This window comes from Micropterus salmoides, unplaced genomic scaffold (genome assembly GCF_014851395.1).
Source record: "Micropterus salmoides isolate LMB-PRFRI ecotype aquatic unplaced genomic scaffold, ASM1485139v1 Ms_hic_scaffold_3, whole genome shotgun sequence".
In the NCBI taxonomy this organism is placed as follows: Eukaryota; Metazoa; Chordata; class Actinopteri; order Centrarchiformes; family Centrarchidae; genus Micropterus; species Micropterus salmoides.
This window is the reverse complement of record NW_024042261.1, coordinates 37,958,898-37,982,825: the sequence shown is the minus strand read 5'-3', so window position 1 is coordinate 37,982,825 and position 23,928 is coordinate 37,958,898. Positions and strand designations below refer to the sequence as shown.

The 23,928-nt window shown below is 50.2% G+C and overlaps 1 protein-coding gene across 3 annotated transcripts in view; it reads right to left on the bottom strand.

Annotated features, from left to right (window-relative positions):
- Window positions 1–23,928, bottom strand: part of abcc5 (ATP-binding cassette, sub-family C (CFTR/MRP), member 5) — a 36,564-nt gene that overhangs the window by 3,626 nt on the left and 9,010 nt on the right. For all 3 annotated transcript variants that reach the window (XM_038692458.1, XM_038692459.1, XM_038692461.1), the window contains 25 exons: window positions 18,403–18,558; window positions 17,899–18,043; window positions 17,429–17,662; window positions 17,159–17,332; window positions 16,660–16,807; window positions 16,433–16,581; window positions 15,927–16,034; window positions 12,877–13,028; window positions 12,460–12,661; window positions 9,106–9,177; window positions 8,893–9,017; window positions 8,714–8,786; window positions 6,769–6,972; window positions 6,528–6,671; window positions 5,938–6,025; window positions 5,468–5,637; window positions 4,522–4,668; window positions 4,006–4,135; window positions 3,638–3,920; window positions 3,372–3,558; window positions 3,193–3,282; window positions 2,454–2,643; window positions 2,208–2,367; window positions 2,038–2,116; window positions 1,053–1,166 (listed from right to left, as the gene is read on the bottom strand). In XM_038692458.1, coding sequence (XP_038548386.1) covers window positions 1,053–1,166; window positions 2,038–2,116; window positions 2,208–2,367; window positions 2,454–2,643; window positions 3,193–3,282; window positions 3,372–3,558; window positions 3,638–3,920; window positions 4,006–4,135; window positions 4,522–4,668; window positions 5,468–5,637; window positions 5,938–6,025; window positions 6,528–6,671; window positions 6,769–6,972; window positions 8,714–8,786; window positions 8,893–9,017; window positions 9,106–9,177; window positions 12,460–12,661; window positions 12,877–13,028; window positions 15,927–16,034; window positions 16,433–16,581; window positions 16,660–16,807; window positions 17,159–17,332; window positions 17,429–17,662; window positions 17,899–18,043; window positions 18,403–18,558 — 3,724 coding nt within the window. The remainder of the gene's footprint in view (window positions 1–1,052; window positions 1,167–2,037; window positions 2,117–2,207; window positions 2,368–2,453; window positions 2,644–3,192; window positions 3,283–3,371; window positions 3,559–3,637; window positions 3,921–4,005; window positions 4,136–4,521; window positions 4,669–5,467; window positions 5,638–5,937; window positions 6,026–6,527; window positions 6,672–6,768; window positions 6,973–8,713; window positions 8,787–8,892; window positions 9,018–9,105; window positions 9,178–12,459; window positions 12,662–12,876; window positions 13,029–15,926; window positions 16,035–16,432; window positions 16,582–16,659; window positions 16,808–17,158; window positions 17,333–17,428; window positions 17,663–17,898; window positions 18,044–18,402; window positions 18,559–23,928) is intronic.

The following is a 23,928-nucleotide window of genomic DNA, read 5'->3' as shown; positions in this document are numbered from 1 at the left end:
TCTGTCTCACCTGTCTGTCTCTCACCTGTTTGTCTCTCACTTGTCTGTCTCTCTCTTACCTGTTTGTCTCTCACCTGTCTCTCTCTCACCTGTCTGTCTCTCACCTGTCTGTCTCTCTCACCTGTCTGTCTCTCACCTGTTTGTCTCTCACCTGTCTCTCTCTCACCTGTTTGTCTCTCACCTGTCTGTCTCTCACCTGTTTGTCTCTCACTTGTCTGTCTCTCTCTCACTTTTCTGTCTCTCACCTGTCTCTCTCTCACCTGTTTGTCTCTCACTTGTCTCTGTCTCACCTGTTTGTCTCTCACTTGTCTGTCTCTCTCTTACCTGTTTGTCTCTCACCTGTCTGTCTCTCACTTGTCTGTCTCTCTCTCATTTTTCTGTCTCTCACCTGTCTCTCTCTCACCTGTTTGTCTCTCACTTGTCTGTCTCTCACCTGTCTCTGTCTCACCTGTCTGTCTCTCACCTGTTTGTCTCTCACTTGTCTGTCTCTCTCTTACCTGTTTGTCTCTCACCTGTCTCTCTCTCACCTGTCTGTCTCTCACTTGTCTGTCTCTCTCACCTGTCTGTCTCTCACCTGTTTGTCTCTCACTTGTCTGTCTCTCACCTGTCTCTCTCTCACCTGTTTGTCTCTCACCTGTCTGTCTCTCACCTGTTTGTCTCTCACTTGTCTGTCTCTCTCTCACTTTTCTGTCTCTCACCTGTCTCTCTCTCACCTGTTTGTCTCTCACTTGTCTCTGTCTCACCTGTTTGTCTCTCACTTGTCTGTCTCTCTCTTACCTGTTTGTCTCTCACCTGTCTGTCTCTCACTTGTCTGTCTCTCTCTGACTTTTCTGTCTCTCACCTGTTTGTCTCTCACCTGTCTCTCTCTCACCTGTCTGTCTCTCTCTGACTTTTCTGTCTCTCACCTGTTTGTCTCTCACCTGTCTCTCTCTCACCTGTCTGTCTCTCTCTCACTTTTCTGTCTCTCACTCACTTTTCTCTCTCTCACCTGTCTGTCTCTCATTTGTCTGTCTCTCTCTCACTTTTCTGTCTCTCACTTGTCTGTCTCTCACCTTGCATTGTCTCAGCAGAGCTCTGGCGACACACAGCAGCTGTCTCTCTCCCACGGAGAAGTTCTCTCCGTTCTCCACCACCTCCGACTCCAACTTCAGGGGCAGCTGGGACACCTGGAGGACAGACAGCCGGTTTATTATAGTGTATAACCCTGCCGCGCGACCCCATAATGGATGTTAAAACCACAACAACTATTTTTAAAGCTGCAGTCGCAGTTTGTCAGATGATTCCTTTAGTCTCTTGCTCTGATGCCATCTCGGACGCCACAGCGAGCTGCTCGAATTTGTGAGATTGTGGAAAAAGCAACAAGTTTAAAGAGGAAAAGTGTGAAAGACCAGCCCGTTCTCATTTCCACAGAATCAAATAATTCAATAGTTCACGCCATCCTCCTACGCACTGGAGGGGACTGTTCAACGCTAAAAGTACTTTAACAACAGAACAGTTGGAGGTGGTTGGGGTGGACGTTTCCTCTGTGTGAAACAAAAACACTGATTCCTTTTAGTGATGTTACGTAACTTACCTACGTAGCGTTACTTAATTTTTGTAATTTAAGTCAAGTAACGTAGTTATTTTAACCCTAACCCTTCCTAAACCTAACCAAGTAGTTTTGGTGCCTAAACTTAACCAAACTGCGACGTTTCACAACGTTAACCACTAGTTTTACGGGCGTTAAAAAAACGACGCCAAGGGGTCTTGACAAAGAGTCCATATGTGGGAGGAGAACGGGTTGGAAAGACATAAAAAACCTTGTCACGCCCATCCAGTTGAAGATCTTACGTCTCGTTTAAAGTTCGCATGGAGTCTGTAGGAGATTTAACGGTGAAGTTATTGGACTACAAAGACGAACCAGTTGGAGGAGCTCTTAACTCCAGACTCAGAGAAAGAAAGAAGGACGGGCCCCTGGTCCCCCTGGATCCTGGAACACTGAGGCCATCTGGTTTCCTGCAGGACAACACTATAAAGTACAAAGATGTGGGTACTCACACACTCCTTCATGTGACTTCTCTCCAGAGCGTCCCAGATCTGCTCCTCGCTGTACTGGTGAAACGGGTCCAAGTTGAACCTGTGGGACACACACAAAGCAATGTTCTAACTAACGTCACGCCATGCTGTCACATGATAAACCTTTTCATGTAGCGACGAGCCGTCCCTACCTGACGGTCCCACTGAACAGCACGGGGTCCTGGGGGATGATGGACAGCTTGCTGCGGAGGTCGGCCAGTCCGATGTCACTGATGTCGATGCCGTCGATCAGGATGGAGCCTCCACAGTGCTCCACCAGCCTGAACAGAACCACGCCCAGAGACGACTTCCCTGCACACACACAGACAGACTGCGGGTCTCAGAGTCTTCATCAGAGTCAAAGCCACGACCTGAGGAGACACAGAACCCTGTCCTACCTGATCCGGTCCTGCCGACAATGCCGACCTTCTCTTTGGGCCGGATGGTGCAGGTGATCCTGTTGAGAACCAATGGGAGGTTCTCCTGGTACCTCATGTCCACCTCCCTGAGCACCAGCTCCCCCTGCTGGGGCCAGTCAGCCGGAGGGGCGCGACCTTCAACCCGGGCCGGGGCTTCCTGGGACAGGGACTGAGACACAGACGGCATGGTGATTTATCCAGGCTGGGACAGAGACTGCTGCTGAGTCCAGCCTCTTTTTTAATCCCTAACACCGGTCGACCTTTCTAAGATTCCTTTGACATTCTGCCCAGCAACGACAGGTGTTTTAAATCACCTGACAGGAAGTTGGATTAACCAATCAGTTTGTTTGACGTTCAGGGACCACAACACCCTCTTCTGTGTAAACGTGTAAATATTATCTTCTCGCCTTAGTAAGACAATCTTGAATCACCTGTGGTCCAGAATGCTGTTGCTGAGCTTTAAACCAGGTCCTCTAAATAGTCTCACTGAGATTCTTTGGCCATTAAATTCAGAATCCAGTTCACTGTTCTTGTGATTCCCGCCTCTCTACATTAAAGATCTACTGCAGCTCCACATCAGCAGCCGGCCCCAGAGGTCTGATCAGGGACTGTCGGTTCATCACATGACACAGAACCTAAATGCTCGTGGATATGGTCGCTTGAAAACCTTTCAGACTCAGCAGCTGTACAGGTGCCTGAAAACCAGTGTAACCAGTACCTGGATGTAGTGGTGGATTCTCTCGACGGAGGTGAAGCGAGCTTCAGTCTCAGAGGCCAAACGCACTGTGAACTGGAACAGTCCTGTTAACTGGAATAGGGGGAGACACGGACTCCTGTCACAGGGTTGGGACTTTGTGTCGTTTGCCATTAACGACTCAGGAAGGTGCTTTACGTTACCTGGACAGCGTAGGAGATGGCGAGGCCGGCGTAGGCGGGAGGGATCTGCCCATGCATCAGGACCATCATCAGGGCGGTAATGCTGATCAGACCAACACTGATGACGTCCAGACGCACCGCCAGCCAGCGCATTGCACAGCTGAACAAGTAGAAGGGAGCCTGGTTCTGGTCCAGCAGAATCTGGTACCTGAAAACAACAACATGTTCAGACTAGGCGTGGGGGTGAGGTCCTGGATCATCATGGCTTTCATGGTTCCAACCCTGACCTGTTGAGGAAGTCGTCGCCCCTGCCATATGCCTGCAGTGTGGCCAGGCCCTGGATGCTGGAGGTGATGTGGGACATGAGGGGCGTCATAGTCACGTTGTCTAGGCGCTTCAGCTCCCGGATGAAGACCCTGGAGATGCTGTGGAGCGCTGCGAACAACAACACCAGGGGACCCACCGCTACCAGGAACCATGGGAAAACACAGCTGACAACACTCAGGCAGAAGAAGACCAGGATCACGTTCTGGATTAACATCTCAGTCTGGAAGGGCAGACGTGTGTCGACTGGAGGGGAAAACGTAAGAGGTTAGTTTCCAAAAGGATCCCAGACTCGGCCACGTACTGAACTGCATCTGGGACAGTCCCTTACCTTCGTCCATGTCCTTGGAGAAGCGGTTTAGGATTCGTGCAGTGGGCGTTGTGTCGAAGAACTTCATGGGGCAGCGGAGGATCTTGCGAAAGAGCTGGTCATGCAGCTTCGAGGAGGCGCGCAGAGTTCCCTGCAGGGCACAACCAGATTCAACAAGACTCACCACCTTCAGCTCACGAGAGACGCCGTGTGGTGCAAAGGTTTGATCTGACGTGTGAAGCAAGACAGTTCATAGAGTCCAAAACCAGGGCCCAGAGCACCTGTGGCATCAATCATTTCACCTCAACTCAGACGCTTCCAGGCTGTTGTTTTTCTGTACGATACATCAGGTGTGTCTACAGGTGTCACATCATGTGTTGCATTAGCTGTTAGTGTGAGTTTCACCTTTTAAAGTCGGCGGGAGAAGCAGAAAAGCCCACAGCTGATGTCCAGCCTGCGAGCTGGATTTAACCTCAGAGTGCAACGACCAAAGCCGACGTAACGCCATAGTTTGCGTTCAGCGTGTCTTCTCCTCACCTTCACGAATGCGATGCCTCTGAAGAGCTTGAAGAGCAGCATGACTCCCATGGAGGAGGCGTAGACCGCGACGTACTGTTGCATCATTGGATTGTCCTTCATGCTGGCGCTCACAGCTGAGCTGTTGCCCTGGGTTACCGTGGTGTTCTGGAAAAACAGGTACAGAAAGATGTGAGAGGAGTCAGGAGGTGATGAGGAGGAGGTGTCTTTGAAGGTTCTCGGTCATCCAGGTCACAGTTCTCCAAGGAAGGTTAAATCAAGGGCAGCTGGACTGGTCAAAGGTACTCGAAGAGTGGAGGCTCCTTCGGTTCTGACTAGCTGTTTTCACTCTGCCTTATTGTCCAAGAGTATTGGGGCAATATGCCGGATCTCTGCGCTGTATGAAAGGTACGGCGCCGGAAAGGGGGGTCAGATTCAATCCGCCGGGAACATTGGTAGAAACAGAGACGGAACAATGTTTGTGAAAAGCCAGTGTTGTGTTAAACGGTCTTTTTCTGTCACACCGCTGGTTCCGTAAAGCCGGATCGCTGTGTGAGAGAACACTTGGTCGCAGGATTATGGCGCTGCTAACTTTTGTTTAGTATGAACGAGCGAATGAAGGATACTGCCGCATATTCTTTTATTGTTTATTGAGGGATCTCTGGATGAAAGGGGTTCTGACTGCAGGGAGTCGCAGCTGTTGACCCTCTGTTAGGTCGTTATCAAGGTGATGGATACCGCTGGTTCGTTAGAGCTCCTGGCTGCTGTAACGACAGTTGTTGTGGTCTTTGGAGTCACATGAGGCCAAACGTGAGCGTTTGTTCAGCCTCCTGGAAAAGAGACGAAAGCACTGTGGGTGGGGGACAAGTGGGGTCTCAGCTGCCCTTGATTTTAACCTTCGTTGGATGGTGATGATGGTGATGATGAGAGGTGACGATGAGGGGGTGAAGAGGAGGAGGTGTCTCACCCCGCTGCCCTGGTTGATCCAGTAGCTGAGCCACCACTGGCAGAAGGCGGAGCTTCCCACATTGAGAACGAACAGAGCCAGGATCAACAGGCAGGGGGCGGAGCCACCGCACGCCGCCATGTAGAGCCGGAACACGGGCCAGGCCACGCCCCCACACTGCTGCTCCTCCCCTTTAATGTCACACGATCATTTTCACATTGAGAGATTATCACATGAGACATGTGTAACACGTGTTTGGTTTCTACAGTTTGGAATAAAAATGTATTTCAATTAAAGCAAACAAAATCCTGAAATCTAAATAAGCAGATTCATTTATTACTTATCGAATCAAAGACACCGACACATTCTCCTCGAAAATAAAAAGGCTGTTAAAATGCTACTGTTAGACATGTTTGTATGAATAAAGTTCAATTCAATTGTGTTTCTATAAAGTGCGGGGAAAAGGTAGAACACAGATGTGTCAGCATTACCCTTGATGACCGGAGTGTCCTTCTTCACTGATTTTGGTTTAATGTCAGCTGGTTTCCTCTGAGAACCGCCATTCTTCCTGCTGGGAGCCTGAAACAGACAGACAGACAGGTGGACAGACAGTAAGACAGGTAGACAGGTGGACAGTTTCCACCGTGTTACAAGTTTGGCCGCTAGTAAAACTGGCTTCAGAGCTCGGAGTGATTCCTCCAATCACCAGACCAATAGCCAGACAGACAGACAGACAGGAAGACAGGTGGACAGACAGACAGGTAGACAGACAGACAGGAAGACAGACAGGTAGACAGGAAGACAGACAGGTAGACAGGTGGACAGACAGGAAGACAGGTAGACAGGTGGACAGACAGACAGGAAGACAGGTGGACAGACAGACAGACAGACAGGAAGACAGATGGACAGACATACAGGTAGACAGGAAGACAGGTGGACAGACAGAAAGGTAGGTAGACAGACAGGTGGACAGACAGACAGGAAGACAGACAGGTAGACAGACAGGTGGACAGACAGACAGGAAGACAGACAGGTAGAAAGACAGGTGGACAGACAGACAGGTAAACTGGTGGACAGGTACCTCTATGTGAGGAGTGTCTCCGAGCTGGAAGTGATTGAACATGGCGGCGTAGTCTCGATTCAGTTTCATCAGGTTGTCATGGTTACCCTGCTCCGCTATACTCCCCTCTCTCATCAGGATGACATCATCACAGTCCACCAGGTACTGCGCGCACACACACAAACACACACACATACACAGGTGATCTCCTTGTCAGACAGGTGTAGCGCAGCGTTCCCGTACCTGTCAGGAGGAGTCTCACCTGCAGCTGGTGGGTGATGAAGATGACAGTCTTGTGGCGCAGCTGCTTCTTGATGGCGTTGTGGAAGATGTGGTTGGCCACGTGGGCGTCGAGGCTGCTGAGTGGGTCATCCAGGACGTAAACATCCCGGTCACTGTAGAGGGCGCGGGCCAAGCTGATTCGCTGGCGCTGCCCACCACTCAGGTTGGCACCACGCTCGCCGATCTGATGGGAGGGAAATATAAAAGTCTTCACGACCATCACAAGGTTCTGATATCAATGGACTGTGATCTCTTAAGCACTGCAGGAACTTATCAAACCTCTACCGTCTCTGGTTCTGTTTCCATTTCTCTCCCACTGCTGTGGGGACGAACTCTTGGAACTAAAAGGAGGTGATACTAAATCCAACTACCAGAATACCAGTGTTTCTGACATTGGTCTACGTCATTAAACTGCGTATTATATTTTGCAATCAAGCACAGTAGACCCTGGTGCCAACAGGAAGTAGCCATGTAGTAGTACTACATAGGACCAAAACTGGCTTCACTGCTCTCCATACAAACCCACGGGGTGGCTTCATCCATTCATTATACTGTGTGTGGGTGCTGGCCACCGTGACCTTCACAATCGCTCCTCCGAAACATGTTGGTCACAGAGACTAAATCCATACACAGTCTATGATCCCAACAAGGACAGCAACCATCACTTTACTGCTGTAATGCAGATGCTGGACAAGCCAACATGTCCAGGCTTCATTAGTGTTTGTAGAGATGGAGCTGGCCTCAGCTGTTGGAAACCAAAAGCGGGACCAAAAGATTTCTCAGCATCTAGCAGAAACGGGGATACAACACACATTCATCATTTTCCACCGCCTATACGGAGCAATGTCGTCGCCCAGATGTCCTCCTCCCTAGCCACATCCTCCAGGTTTGGGATCCCACGATGTTCCAAGTCTAGACAGGACACATAATCCAGTGTGTTCTGCGTCAAGTGTGGGGTCTCCTCCCAGTTGGATGTATTCAGACAGGCATCAAGGAGGATCCTGATCACATGTCTAAACCACCTCAACTGACTCCGTACATGCAGAAAAGCAGTGGTCCTCCAAGATGTCTTAGCTCCTTACCCTATCCCAAAGGGTAAGCACACACACTCTTGTTAGCAACTTACTCTTTCAGTCACCTACAAACCTCATGACCACAAGTAAGGGTTTTAAAGAACAGCATCCTGGTTCAGCTCTCTCTTCACCACGACAGTCCAGTACAACATCAACATCCCTGCTGATTCCAAAATAATCCACCTATCACTCACATTCCATCTTACCCTCCTTCAAGACCCAAGACATTCCAACTCCAGAGGTAGCAGTCTGTGTTTTTCCAGCAGAGTACCACAGGCCCTAACTTGGAGTTGCCTCTCATCTCCGCCACTTCAAACTGGTCTTCATACAGCCCCAGTGTTCATTGGAAGTCAAGGTCTGAAGAAACCAGAAGAACCACATCATCTGCAAAAGCCGATCCAGACACCACCATACCCGAAACTCTCCACATGCCCTGGACGAGCCCTGCTGAGAATGAGTTCTCACTCCAATTATACAAGGGCTGAACGGCTTGTTGTAACAGCCCACACTCATGCTACAAGATACTCTACGGGAAACAGTCAAAAAAGCCACAAAACAAATGTTGACTGTATGGTCAAACCCACAGGACACCTCCAGCATCATGGCTCCTCGGGTTCAGTTGCAGTTGAGCAAACCAAAAATTACAAAGTGGTTCAATGAGTTGGACGCTGTTTTGAGCCACCAACTAGCTTCCAGCACGATAGTACTAATACTATGTATCCAACGAAGGTTAAAATCAAGGGCAAGTACATAAAGTTGATAAAATCAAGGGCAAGTACATAATACTATGTACTTCTTCCTCTACCTAAAGACCATAGTCTACACTAAAGTACAAACAGGAAGTGATGATACCTCTGTAAGGTCAGCATTGGGCAGCAAGGTGAGATCTGGTCTGAGACAGCAGGCACTCAGTACTGACTGATACCTGCAGAGACCGACAAAAAGACAAGTCTTAGAGCTGGACCACACCCCGAGACCAGTTCAATAGGTTCAGGATGCCCACACCTGTCCCCCAGGCATCTTCTGCTCACCTGTCCTCTTGGTACTCCTGTCCAAACAGGATGTTGTCTCTCAGTGTTGCATTCAGGATCCAGGCCTGCTGAGCCACGTAGGCCAGCCTTCCTCTGACAGCCACACTGCCCTCCAACATAGTCATCTGTCAATACACCCATCAACAATCAGTACAGGGAGCATGTAGGAAAAGTAGGAAGTGAGGTTTTACAGGATGTTGGAGGTAACATTACCTGTCCTAAGATGGCGGAAATCAGGGAAGTTTTTCCACTGCCGACGCTACCGCAGACACCGACCAGCGTGCCCTGACAGACAGACAAATATTAGAATTGTAACATGTCCACTCTCCCAGGTGTTTGGACCTGACTCCTAGACCTTCCTGCGGGAAACTCTTGCACCTGACTCCTGGACCTACATGTTTGACACTCTTGGACCCAACTTCTGCACCTACCTGCGAGAAACTCTTGCACCTGACTCCTGGACCTACCTGTTTGACACTCTTGGACCCAACTTCTGCAGCTACCTACTGGACACTCTTGCACACGACTCCTGGACCTACATGTTGGACACTCCTGCACCTGACTCCTGGACCTACCTGTTTGACACTCTTGGACCCAACTTCTGCAGCTACCTACTGGACACTCTTGTACCTCACCTACATGTTGGACACTCTTGCACCTGACTCCTAGACCTACATGTTTGACACTCTTGCACCTGACTCCTGGACCTACATGTTGGACAATCTTGGACCCAACTTCTGCAGCTACCTGCTGGACACTCTTGCACACGACTCCTGGAACTACATGTTGGACACTCCTGCACCTGACTCCTGGACCTACCTGTTTGACACTCTTGGACCCAACTTCTGCAGCTACCTACTGGACACTCTTGTACCTCACCTACATGTTGGACACTCTTGCACCTGACTCCTAGACCTACATGTTTGACACTCTTGGACCCAACTTCTGCACCTACCTGCGAGAAACTCTTGCACCTGACTCCTGGACCTACCTGTTTGACACTCTTGGACCCAACTTCTGCAGCTACCTACTGGACACTCTTGTACCTGACTCCTAGACCTACATGTTGGACACTCTTGCACCTGACTCCTGGACCTACATGTTGGACAATCTTGGACCCAACTTCTGCAGCTACCTGCTGGACACTCTTGCACACGACTCCTGGACCTACATGTTGGACACTCCTGCACCTGACTCCTGGACCTACATGTTTGACACTCTTGGACCCAACTTCTGCAGCTACCTACTGGACACTCTTGTACCTCACCTACATGTTGGACACTCTTGCACCTGACTCCTGGACCTACATGTTGGAAAATCTTGGACCCAACTTCTGCAGCTACCTGCTGGACACTCTTGCACACGACTCCTGGACCTACCTGTTGGACAATCTTGCACCTGACTCCTGGACCTACATGTTGGACACTCTTGCACCTGACCTCTGGACCTACCTGTTGGACAATCTTGCACCTGACTCCTGGTCCTACCTGCTGGACACTCTTGGACCCGACTCCTGGACCTACATGTTGGACACTCTTGCACCTGAATTCTGGACCTACATGTTGGACAATCTTGCACCTGACTCCGGGACCTACCTGTTGGACAATCTTGCACCTGACTCCTGGACCTACATGTTTGACACTCTTGGACCCAACTTCTGCACCTACCTGCGAGAAACTCTTGCACCTGACTCCTGGACCTACCTGTTTGACACTCTTGGACCCAACTTCTGCAGCTACCTACTGGACACTCTTGTACCTGACTCCTAGACCTACATGTTGGACACTCTTGCACCTGACTCCTGGACCTACATGTTGGACAATCTTGGACCCAACTTCTGCAGCTACCTGCTGGACACTCTTGCACACGACTCCTGGACCTACATGTTGGACACTCCTGCACCTGACTCCTGGACCTACATGTTTGACACTCTTGGACCCAACTTCTGCAGCTACCTACTGGACACTCTTGTACCTCACCTACATGTTGGACACTCTTGCACCTGACTCCTGGACCTACATGTTGGAAAATCTTGGACCCAACTTCTGCAGCTACCTGCTGGACACTCTTGCACACGACTCCTGGACCTACCTGTTGGACAATCTTGCACCTGACTCCTGGACCTACATGTTGGACACTCTTGCACCTGACCTCTGGACCTACCTGTTGGACAATCTTGCACCTGACTCCTGGTCCTACCTGCTGGACACTCTTGGACCCGACTCCTGGACCTACATGTTGGACACTCTTGCACCTGAATTCTGGACCTACATGTTGGACAATCTTGCACCTGACTCCGGGACCTACCTGTTGGACAATCTTGCACCTGACTCCTGGACCTACCTGCTGGACACTCTTGGACCCGACTCCTGGACCTACATGTTGGACACTCTTGCACCTGACTCCTGGACCTATATGTTGGACAATCTTGCACCTGACTCCTGGTGCTACCTGCTGGACACTCTTGGACCCGACTCCTGGACCTACATGTTGGACACTCTTGCACCTGACTCCTGGACCTACATGTTGGACAATCTTGCACCTGACTCCTGGACCTACATGTTGGACACTCTTGCACCTGACCTCTGGACCTACCTGTTGGACAATCTTGCACCTGACTCCTGGTCCTACCTGCTGGACACTCTTGGACCCGACTCCTGGACCTACATGTTGGACACTCTTGCACCTGAATTCTGGACCTACATGTTGGACAATCTTGTACCTGACTCCGGGACCTACCTGTTGGACAATCTTGCACCTGACTCCTGGACCTACCTGCTGGACACTCTTGCACCTGACTCCTGGACCTACATGTTGGACAATCTTGCACCTGACTCCTGGTCCTACCTGCTGGACACTCTTGGACCCGACTCCTGGACCTACATGTTAGACACTCTTGCACCTGACTCCTGGACCTACATGTTGGACAATCTTGCACCTGACTCCGGGACCTACCTGTTGGACACTCTTGGACCCGACTCCTGGACCAACATATTGGACACTCTTGCACCTGACATCTGGACCTACGTGTTGGACAATCTTGCACCTGACTCCTGGACCTACATGTTGGACAATCTTGGACACGACTCCTGGACCTACATGTTGGACAATCTTGCACCTGACTCCTGGACCTACCTGCTTGACACTCTTGGACCCGACTCCTGAACCAACATACTGGACACTCTTGCACCTGACTTCTGGACCTACGTGTTGGACAATCTTGCACCTGACTCCTGGACCTACATGTTGGACAATCTTGGACACGACTCCTGGACCTACATGTTGGACAATCTTGCACCTGACTCCGGGACCTACCTGTTTGACACTCTTGGACCCGACTCCTGGACCTACATGTTGGACAATCTTGCACCTGACTCCGGGACCTACCTGTTTGACACTCTTGCACCTGAATCCAGGACCTACATGTTGGACAATCTTGCACCTGACTCCTGGACCTACCTGCTGGACACTCTTGGACCCGACTCCTGGACCTACATGCTGGACACTCTTGCACCTGACTTCTGGACCTACATGTTGGACAATCTTGGACCCAACTTCTGCACCTACCTGTTGGACACTCAGGTTGATGCAGTGCAGGGTGCTCTGAAGGCACTGGGAGACGGGGGGGGCAGACAGCAGGGGAGGACAGGCCTCCTCTTCCCCGTCTTCCTCCTCTGGACTTGAGGCTACATCTCCTCCTTCTCTCAGCAGGGAGCCGGTCACCTCGTCCTCCTCCTCTTCCTCCTGGAGAACCCTTATGTCTCTGCACCTGAAAGTCACCACACACTCAACTTACTACTCTAGGAACTGACCTACTTCCTCCTTTTAATCATTTAAATAAATAAATGCAGCCTTCATTAGACAGAACTTGGAGGACTGAACCATCTTTATCAGGGAGCAGGGCAGGTTCAGCCTATCACCTTTGAGACCAGTGAAGAAGACCGGTTCTAAATGGGGACACAGATCATGTAAATGTCACTTTACTTGTGTCTGCCGGCTGTTCGGACACATGGGCTGGACTGAGTGCTCTGTCCGACTCCGTCCCATGCCAGACTAGCTCCACACATCTCTACAGCAACCTGAGGATCGCTAGGCAACATGTGGACGCTGTCGACCTCCGGCAACAGGAAGAGACTCTGAGGACAGACAGAGGGCAGAGAGGTCCAACCAGATCAAAACAGGGGACCAAATGAACCAATGGAGGTAGGTATATTGCATAAACAAGTAGAACGTAAGGTTATGTTTAGAAACAGTGAGAGTTCAAGTTGCTTCCACCAGGCCCTCACACAAGACGCCAACATGCAAGACAAACAGACTTAAACTTAATTTGTCCCAGCTGCCGTTAGCATTTTAAATAAATCAATGTGATTGTATTTTATTGTTGGCTGTATTTTGTCCAACTTCGTGGCCGCTTTGTTTACACCTAGGATCAGCTGATTGCGCTGAAGCTGACCGGCATGGCGCAGAGGAGGAACGAAACGGTGAGGGAAGAGAGAGGGGTCCAGACAACAGAGACTTAGGAGAAGGATATTTAAGCTGTGTCTCCCCTCTGTCATCATGGGCAACGTGAGGTCACTGGCTAATAAGACGGACAAGCTAACAGCGTTAGCTCAATCGACGGCTTTCAGACTGTTCGGGCCGACAGGGAATGCACCCAGAGTGGTAAGTGTAAAGGCGGTGGGCTTGCCATTCTAGTTAACAACAGATGGTGTAATCCCGCTCACATTACGGTTAAACTGTGTATCTATAGCCCGGACACTGAACTGAACTCCGGCCATATTATCTGCCACGGGAGATTTCATGCCATCGCTGTTGCCGTTTACATTCCGCCCTCTTCCAACCCGACGTCAGTGTGTAACATCACCCACACCGCCATTGCTGAACTCCAGACTCAACACCCGAGTGCCCTCATAGTGATCTCGGTGACTTCAACCACGTCACCATGACCACCACACTTACTAACTTCACCCAGTATGTGAGCTGCCATACTAGAGAGGAGAGGACCCTGGACCTGCTGTATGCTAACGTTAAAGATGCATACAGCAGAACAACATGAGGGAGGTCTGGAGCGGCATGAGGAACATCACTGGCTTCAGACTGACTGGCAGCAGAGGAGCTGAAGGCAGCCTGGACAGGGCCACCAAACTTAATCTGTTCTTTAACAGGTTTGATACTATGACTCCTGCCCCCCCCCCCCCAACTCAGCTGCTGTCTGCCGTCAAACACCTCCAACCCCACTACCCCCCCTCCTCCTGCTCACTGTCCCCCACCCTCCTGTGAGACCCCAACCCCTCCTTCTCCGGCTCTCAGGTTAACAGCTCTCTCCCCCTCCCCCACCTGTGACCTCTGTGTGCCTCACTGCTGACCAGGTGAGAAGACAGATGAGGAGACTCCACTCCAACAAGGCTGTAGGCCCTGATGGTGTCCGTCCCGGGGTGCTCAAAGCCTGTGCCCCCCAGCTATGGAGTCCTTCACCATGTCCTAAGCCTGAGTCTCTGTAGGATCCCTGTGCTGTGGAAGACATCTTGCCTCCTTCCTGTACCAAAGACGCCACGTCCTAGTGGCTCTAAGGACTACAGACCTGTGGCACTGACCTCCCACATTATGAAGACCCTGGAGAGTCTGGTTCTGGATCAGCTGCGGCCCATGGTCAGACCTCTCCTGGACCCCTTCCAGTTCGCCTACCAGCCCCGACTAGGAGTTGAGGACGCCATCATCTTCCTGCCCACCTGGACAAGCCGGCGAGCACTGTGAGGGTCATGTTTTATGACTTCTCCAGTGCTTTCAACACCATCCGGCCGGCCCTGCTGGATGAGAAGCTGACAGTGAAGCAGGTGGATGCCCCCCTCGTGTCCTGGATTGTTGGCTACTTGACTTGCAGACCACAGTATGTACGCCTGCAACACTGTGTGTCACACAGCGTGGTCAGCAACACCGGGGCCACGCAGGGGTCCTCTCTCCCTTCCTCTTCACCATCTACACCACGGACTTTTGAGTCCTGCCATCTTCAGAAGTTTTCTGATGACTCTGCTGTGGTTTGATGTATCAGCGGGGTGACGAGGCTGTGGTGGGGGACTTTGTCACAGAGCAGAACCATCTGCAGCTCAACGTGACAAAGACTAAAGAGCTGGTTGTGGATGTAAGGAGAGCAAAGGCACCAGTTTCCATCCAGGGGGTCCCTGTGGACATTGTGGAGGATTACAAATACCTGGGAGTGCACATGAACAATAAACTGGACTGGGCCAAGAACACTCAAGCCCTCTACAGGAAGGACCTAAGGACCTCCTAACTTCCGGTTTAGCCCTCCGCTAACGTGAATGGGGGTAAAATTGTAAACGTGCGGCTGGTTTAGCCTTTTCAAATGTTACCAACCGAATGGATCACATCCTGATAGTGAAACAAGTCATTTCACTTGGGTTGTGACGGTCAAATATATTGATCCGCTGGTTTGGCCGCTAGTAAAAGTTACTTCAAAGAACGGGGCATTTCCCGTTGGAGAAATTGCGAGGCTATCCAGCTGACCAATCACAGTTCTTATGGTCGGCGTCACCTCGACGTGTAGTTATATTTTTGAGGAGATGCACGTAGGGCTACGCCGTAGGTGACAAAGTAGGGTAGAGGGCTACGCAGAGGCTACGCCGTCGATTTGACACAGAAGTATAAATTGCACGTAAGTGTCTCCCACACGGACACTTAGTTTTAAACTGGACATTATTATCTGTTTTGTGAAATAACACCTGCTTAATTAATTAACTGCTTAATGTGCAATACTCTCTGCTGCAATTCAGCTGCTACTATTTATTCATTATTACTGTTCACCATAACAATTCCTTTTACTATGTAAATATTGTACATATCCATACTCCTTTATATTTTATTTTATTTTATATTTTTACTCTGATATTTATATTTTTTATATACCACTATCCTTATTTATTTTCCTTTTGCCTTTTGTGCAATGTGTGCAACTGTGATACAGAATTTCCGCTCGGGGATCAATAAAGATATCCTTGATCCTTGGGGTAGTGACAGACCTTGAATCTCTCCGTGGCCACTGAAGCTTCGGACAGAGACTTGACAGAGAACGGCGTGACCTTCAGGGCAAAAGTCATGGCATTAAACACCGTCACCACGGTGAAGGCCTGCAGAGACAGACAGACAACATCAATGCTAAAATATGTCGACATACAGTTAGCTGCAGCCTGCTACAATGCTAACAGGTAAAGAGAAAGAATTGTAACAAGGCTACCCCAAGAAACAACCTCCGGCTCTCACTACAGAAGCCAATGTTGAAGCACCTTAAACCTGCGTTCTCTCTAGCAGCCAGCAGGGCGCTAGTTTCAAGTCTTCTTCAACACAGCATGATGTTCATTTAGTAAATTATGGTCCCGTTTAGAGGAACAGAGACCAGGAAGCAGGGGAGGCTTTAGGGCGGGGCTATATTGCTAACAGCTATGGAGCCAGTTTAGCCAACAGGGGCTGAGCAGTAAAGACATGATCAGAGAAACTTCACAGCGCTAACTAACAGGTAGTTTTGTACCTGAGCTGCCGTCAGGTCGTATCCTAGCAACATGTGGACAGAGAATGTTGCCACGCTGGCGATGACAACAACTATGGGAGCCACGCCCACAGTGATGCTCTGGAAGTAACCTGTGAGCTCCAGGATCCTGCGCTCCTCGTCACGGATTCCTGAGAGAAAACACAGTCAACATCACTGTTACTGTGGCGACAGGCCGGCCAGGTGAGCGTGTGCAGGCGAGTACGTACTGCGGATGTCCTGGGCGAAGGCTTTGACCCAGGCGTACATCTTGATGAACTTGATGTAGTTGAGGATCTCGTTCATCTTCTGCACTCGTCTGTCCGTGATGGCCACGCCCTTCCTCCTAAAGTACGCCGTCAGTCTGGAGCTGAACATCTGATCAGAGAATAACGATCAATAAACCTGATCAGGTGGGAGAATACTTATCTACAGGTAGATCGTTTAATCACAGAGGTATACGGTTTCAGAAACAGTACGGTGTAACAAAGAGACGGTCATTTCAGAATGGGAACATTTTGAATCCGCTCCACACCGGACTCCCTGTAAAAAATACTGTTTTAAAAGCACAAACATCAAATGTTTCAGACCTGAATGCATGATGAGACTCTGAGCTACATATCTGAGACTATGGAACCAGCAAGTATAGAACATAAAGGAGGAAGGTGGTACAGGTACAACACAGTTCACCAAAGTAGGAAGAGGAGGAGGAGGAGCGCAGTTACTGACCATGGTGGGGTAGAAGAGGATGAAGACAGCTGATCCCAGCAGGGACGTCGGGCCCAGTATGAACAAGTTGTAGGCAACACCGAGCACGGCCACCAGGGGGCCCCCTGCTAACAGACTACCTACTGCTGCTGCATCAAACATCCGCTGACCGTCACTGGAGCACATATTGACCAGCTGGGGTGGAGACGGAGGAGGACAAGAGGTTGGACATCGGCACCATCAGACAGAACAAAAAGAAGGAACCAGAACCAGCACATATAGAAGCAGAACCTGTCCCATGGACTTGTCCCGGACGCTGCGGAGCTTCAGGATCTTGTGGAAGGCCAGACTGAGGACGGCTCCTCTCAGTCTGGATCCGGTCCTGTAGTTCAGGGCCCAGGTCAAAGCCAGAGACCAGGACCGAACCAGCTCCGTGGTCAGGAGACCCAGAACCAGCAGCAGCCCGTAGCCCAGGTCCGAGTCCTCCTGCTGGGTGTACTCCAGCAGGCGCTTCACCACAAACGCCTGGAGAGGGGGGGGACAAAATTATTATCATAATACTGGTCTTACTGGTACTTTAAGAGGTTTAATACACATAAAGAGCTTCTATAAAAACCAGAACAGGCATCTAATCGAGACGTCTATCTGTTGCAATGTCTTCCCACACCAGGCCAGTCAACGGGACAGCGTCTCACTGGGTCTCAGCTAGTAACTGAAGGTTTACTGTAGTCTTCATACTGGTCTGACTGGTTCTGACTCACCGGACCACTGAATCCTGCCAGCTGTGTGACGGTTAGACAGAGGATGGACAGCAGGAGCCGGGTCCGACAGAAAGACCAGACCACCGAACACAAAGACGCATCGCTGCCCTTTGACCTCAGCTCGTCCTCCCACAGAGACGCCAACCTGAGGACACGCACACACAACAAAGAAAGACATCAGTGACAAATAAAACACTTTAAATGAAACGTTCATCATCTTTAAATCATTTCCTGCCTTAAATCTAAAAACCAGACGGCAGGTCAGAACACCTTCCTGTCGTTGGCTTTATTTTGAAATTATTGCTGATCACACTGGACAGCTGTATCCTGTTTGGTGGTGTCTGAAAGTACGAAGCTCGTATCGATCGTTTTCTTTATGTCACATGAAAGCAGCATCATGGGCGAGCATGATGGATTCTGGGACATGTAGGCAGTAAATCCTCAGCTTCTACGCAGCTCAGGCGTTTTTACTTGTCACACAGATTCATTATTAGCTCCTCCCACCTCAGGCTGTTGGCATGACAACACTCCCGCTGTGACACGGGCCAGATGTCGTCCAATAGGAGGCGTCCTTTCCTGCGGGCATGCATGGCCAGAGGAGTCATCCAATGAAACGTCATGAAGGAGAAAAGACCTGCGCTGTCCACCGGATGGTCAAACCTGAGGGGACACAGACACACCTGAGGACACAAACTCACCTGAGGGGACACAGACACACCTGAGGACACAAACACACCTGAGGACACACAAACACACCAGAGGATACAAACACACCTGAAGACAAAAACACACCTGAGGACACAAACACACCTGAGGGGACACAAACACACCTGAGGATACAAACACACCTGAGGATACAAACACACCTGAGGACACAAACACACCTGAGGGGACACAAACACACCTGAGGATACAAACACACCTGAGGACACAAACACACCTGAGGACACAAACACACCTGAGGGGACACACACACACCTGAGGACACAAACACACCTGAGGATACAAACACACCTGAGGACACACACACACCTGAGGGGACACAAACACACCTGAGGGGACACAAACACATCTGAGGGGACACAAACACACCTGAGGACACAAACACACCTGAGGACACAAACACACCTGAGGGGACACACACACACCTGAGGACACAAACACACCTGAGGGGACACAAACACACCTGAGGACACACACACACACATAAGGACACAAACACACCTGAGGGGACACAAACACACCTGAGGATACAAACACACCTGAGGACACAAACACACCTGAGGGGACACAAACACACCTGAGGGGACACAAACACACCTGAGGGGACACAAACACACCTGAGGACACAAACACCTGAGGGGACACAAACACACCTGAGGATACAAACACACCCGAGGATACAAACACACCTGAGGGGACACAAACACACCTGAGGATACAAACACACCTGAGGACACAAACACACCTGAGGACACACACAAACCTGAGGGGACACAAACACATCTGAGGGGACACAAACACACCTGAGGACACAAACACACCTGAGGACACAAACACACCTGAGGGGACACAAACACACATGAGGACACAAACACATCTGAGGGGACACAAACACACCTGAGGACACAAACACACCTGAGGACACAAACACACCTGAGGGGACACAAACACACATGAGGGGATACAAACACACCAGAGGATACAAACACACCTGAGGACACACACACACATAAGGACACAAACACACCTGAGGGGACACAAACACATCTGAGGGGACACAAACACACCTGAGGACACAAACACACCTGAGGGGACACAAACACACATGAGGGGATACAAACACACCAGAGGATACAAACACACCTGAGGACACACACCCACATAAGGACACAAACACACTTGAGGGGACACAAACACACCTGAGGACACAAACACACCTGAGGGGAAAAACACACATGAGGACACAAACACACCTGAGGGGAAAAACACATCAGAGGACACAAACATACCTGAATGGAAAAACACACCTGAGGACACAAACATACCTGAGGATACAAACACACCTGAGGACACAAACACACCTGAGGACACACACACACATGAGGACACAAACACACCTGAGGGGACACAAACACACCAGAGGGGACACAAACACACCTGAGGGGACACAAACACACCTGAGGACACAAACACATCTGAGGGGACACAAACACACCTGAGGACACAAACACACCTGAGGGGACACAAACACACATGAGGGGATACAAACACACCTGAGGGGACACAAACACACCTGAGGGGACACAAACACACCTGAGGATACAAACACACCTGAGGACACAAACACACCTGAGGGGACACAAACACACCTGAGGGGACACAAACACATCTGAGGGGACACAAACACACCTGAGGACACAAACACACCTGAGGGGACACAAACACACCTGAGGACACAAACACACCTGAGGATACAAACACACCTGAGGGGACACAAACACACCTGAGGATACAAACACACCTGAGGACACACACACACATAAGGACACAAACACACCTGAGGGGACACAAACACATCTGAGGGGACACAAACACACCTGAGGACACAAACACACCTGAGGGGACACAAACACACCTGAGGGGACACAAACACATCTGAGGGGACACAAACACACCTGAGGACACAAACACACCTGAGGGGACACAAACACACCTGAGGATACAAACACACCTGAGGACACAAACACACCTGAGGGGACACAAACACACCTGAGGATACAAACACACCTGAGGACACACACCCACATAAGGACACAAACACACCTGAGGGGACACAAACACACCTGAGGGGACACAAACACACCTGAGGACACAAACACACCTGAGGGGACACAAACACACATGAGGGGATACAAACACACCAGAGGATACAAACACACCTGAGGACACACACCCACATAAGGACACAAACACACTTGAGGGGACACAAACACACCTGAGGACACAAACACACCTGAGGGGAAAAACACACATGAGGACACAAACACACCTGAGGGGAAAAACACATCAGAGGACACAAACATACCTGAATGGAAAAACACACCTGAGGACACAAACACACCTGAGGGGACACAAACACAGCTGAGGATACAAACACACCTGAGGATACAAACACACCTGAGGGGACACAAACACACCTGAGGATACAAACACACCTGAGGACACAAACACACCTGAGGACACACACACCTGAGGGGACACAAACACATCTGAGGGGACACAAACACACCTGAGGACACAAACACACCTGAGGACACAAACACACCTGAGGGGACACAAACACATGAGGACACAAACACATCTGAGGGGACACAAACACACCTGAGGACACAAACACACCTGAGGACACAAACACACCTGAGGGGACACAAACACACATGAGGGGATACAAACACACCAGAGGATACAAACACACCTGAGGACACACACACATAAGGACACAAACACACCTGAGGGGACACAAACACATCTGAGGGGACACAAACACACCTGAGGACACAAACACACCTGAGGGGACACAAACACACATGAGGGGATACAAACACACCAGAGGATACAAACACACCTGAGGACACACACCCACATAAGGACACAAACACACTTGAGGGGACACAAACACACCTGAGGACACAAACACACCTGAGGGGAAAAACACACATGAGGACACAAACACACCTGAGGGGAAAAACACATCAGAGGACACAAACATACCTGAATGGAAAACACACCTGAGGACACAAACATACCTGAGGATACAAACACACCTGAGGACACAAACACACCTGAGGACACACACACACATGAGGACACAAACACACCTGAGGGGACACAAACACACCAGAGGGGACACAAACACACCTGAGGACACAAACACATCTGAGGGGACACAAACACCTGAGGACACAAACACACCTGAGGGGACACAAACACACATGAGGGGATACAAACACACCTGAGGACACAAACACACCTGAGGGGACACAAACACACCTGAGGGGACACAAACACACCTGAGGATACAAACACACCTGAGGGGACACAAACACACCTGAGGGGACACAAACACACCTGAGGGGACACACACACCTGAGGGGACACAAACACATCTGAGGGGACACAAACACACCTGAGGACACAAACACACCTGAGGACACAAACACACCTGAGGGGACACAAACACACATGAGGACACAAACACATCTGAGGGGACACAAACACACCTGAGGACACAAACACACCTGAGGACACAAACACACCTGAGGGGACACAAACACACATGAGGGGATACAAACACACCAGAGGATACAAACACACCTGAGGACACACACACACATAAGGACACAAACACACCTGAGGGGACACAAACACATCTGAGGGGACACAAACACACCTGAGGACACAAACACACCTGAGGGGACACAAACACACATGAGGGGATACAAACACACCAGAGGATACAAACACACCTGAGGACACACACCCACATAAGGACACAAACACACTTGAGGGGACACAAACACACCTGAGGACACAAACACACCTGAGGGGAAAAACACACATGAGGACACAAACACACCTGAGGGGAAAAACACATCAGAGGACACAAACATACCTGAATGGAAAAACACACCTGAGGACACAAACATACCTGAGGATACAAACACACCTGAGGACACAAACACACCTGAGGACACACACACATGAGGACACAAACACACCTGAGGGGACACAAACACACCTGAGGGGACACAAACACACCTGAGGGGACACAAACACACCTGAGGACACAAACACACCTGAGGGGACACAAACACACCTGAGGACACAAACACACCTGAGGGGACACAAACACACCTGAGGGGACACAAACACACCAGAGGATACAAACACACCTGAGGGGACACAAACACACCTGAGGGACACAAACACACCTGAGGGGACACAAACACACCTGAGGGGACACAAACACACATGAGGACACAAACACACCTGAGGGGAAAAACACATCAGAGGACACATACACACCTGAGGACACAAACACACCTGAATGGAAAAACACACCTGAGGACACAAACACACCTGAATGGAAAAACACACCTGAGGACACAAACACACCTGAGGACACAAACTCACCTGAGGACACAAACACACCTGAGGACACAAACACACCTGAATGGAAAAACACACCTGAGGACACAAACACACCTGAGGGGACACAAACACACCTGAGGACACAAACATACCTGAGGACACAAACACACATGAGGACACAAACACACCTGAGGATACAAACACACCTGAGGACACAAACACACATGAGGACACAAACACACCTGAGGATACAAACACACCTGAGGACACAAACACACCTGAGGACACAAACACACCAGAGGATACAAACACACCTGAGGACACACACACACATGAGGACACACACACACCTGAGGGACACAAACACACCAGAGGGGACACAAACCCACCTGAGGACACAAACACACCTGAGGGGACACAAACACACCTGAGGGGATACAAACACACCAGAGGATCCAAACACACCTGAGGGGACACAAACACACCTGAGTGGACACAAACACACCTGAGAACACAAACACACCTGAGGACACAAACACATCTGAGGACACAAACACACCTGAGGACACAAACACACCTGAGGACACAAACACACCTGAGGGGAAAACACACCTGAGGGGAAAACACACCTGAGGGGACACAAACACACCTGAGGACACAAACAAACAAACCTGAGGACACAAACAAACAAACCTGAGGATACAAACACACGTGAGGACACAAACACAACTGAGGACACAAACACACATGAGGACACAAACACACCTGAGGATACAAACACACCTGAGGGGAAAACACACCTGAGGACACAAACACACCTGAGGGGAAAACACACCTGAGGACACAAACATACCTGAATGGAAAAACACACCAGAG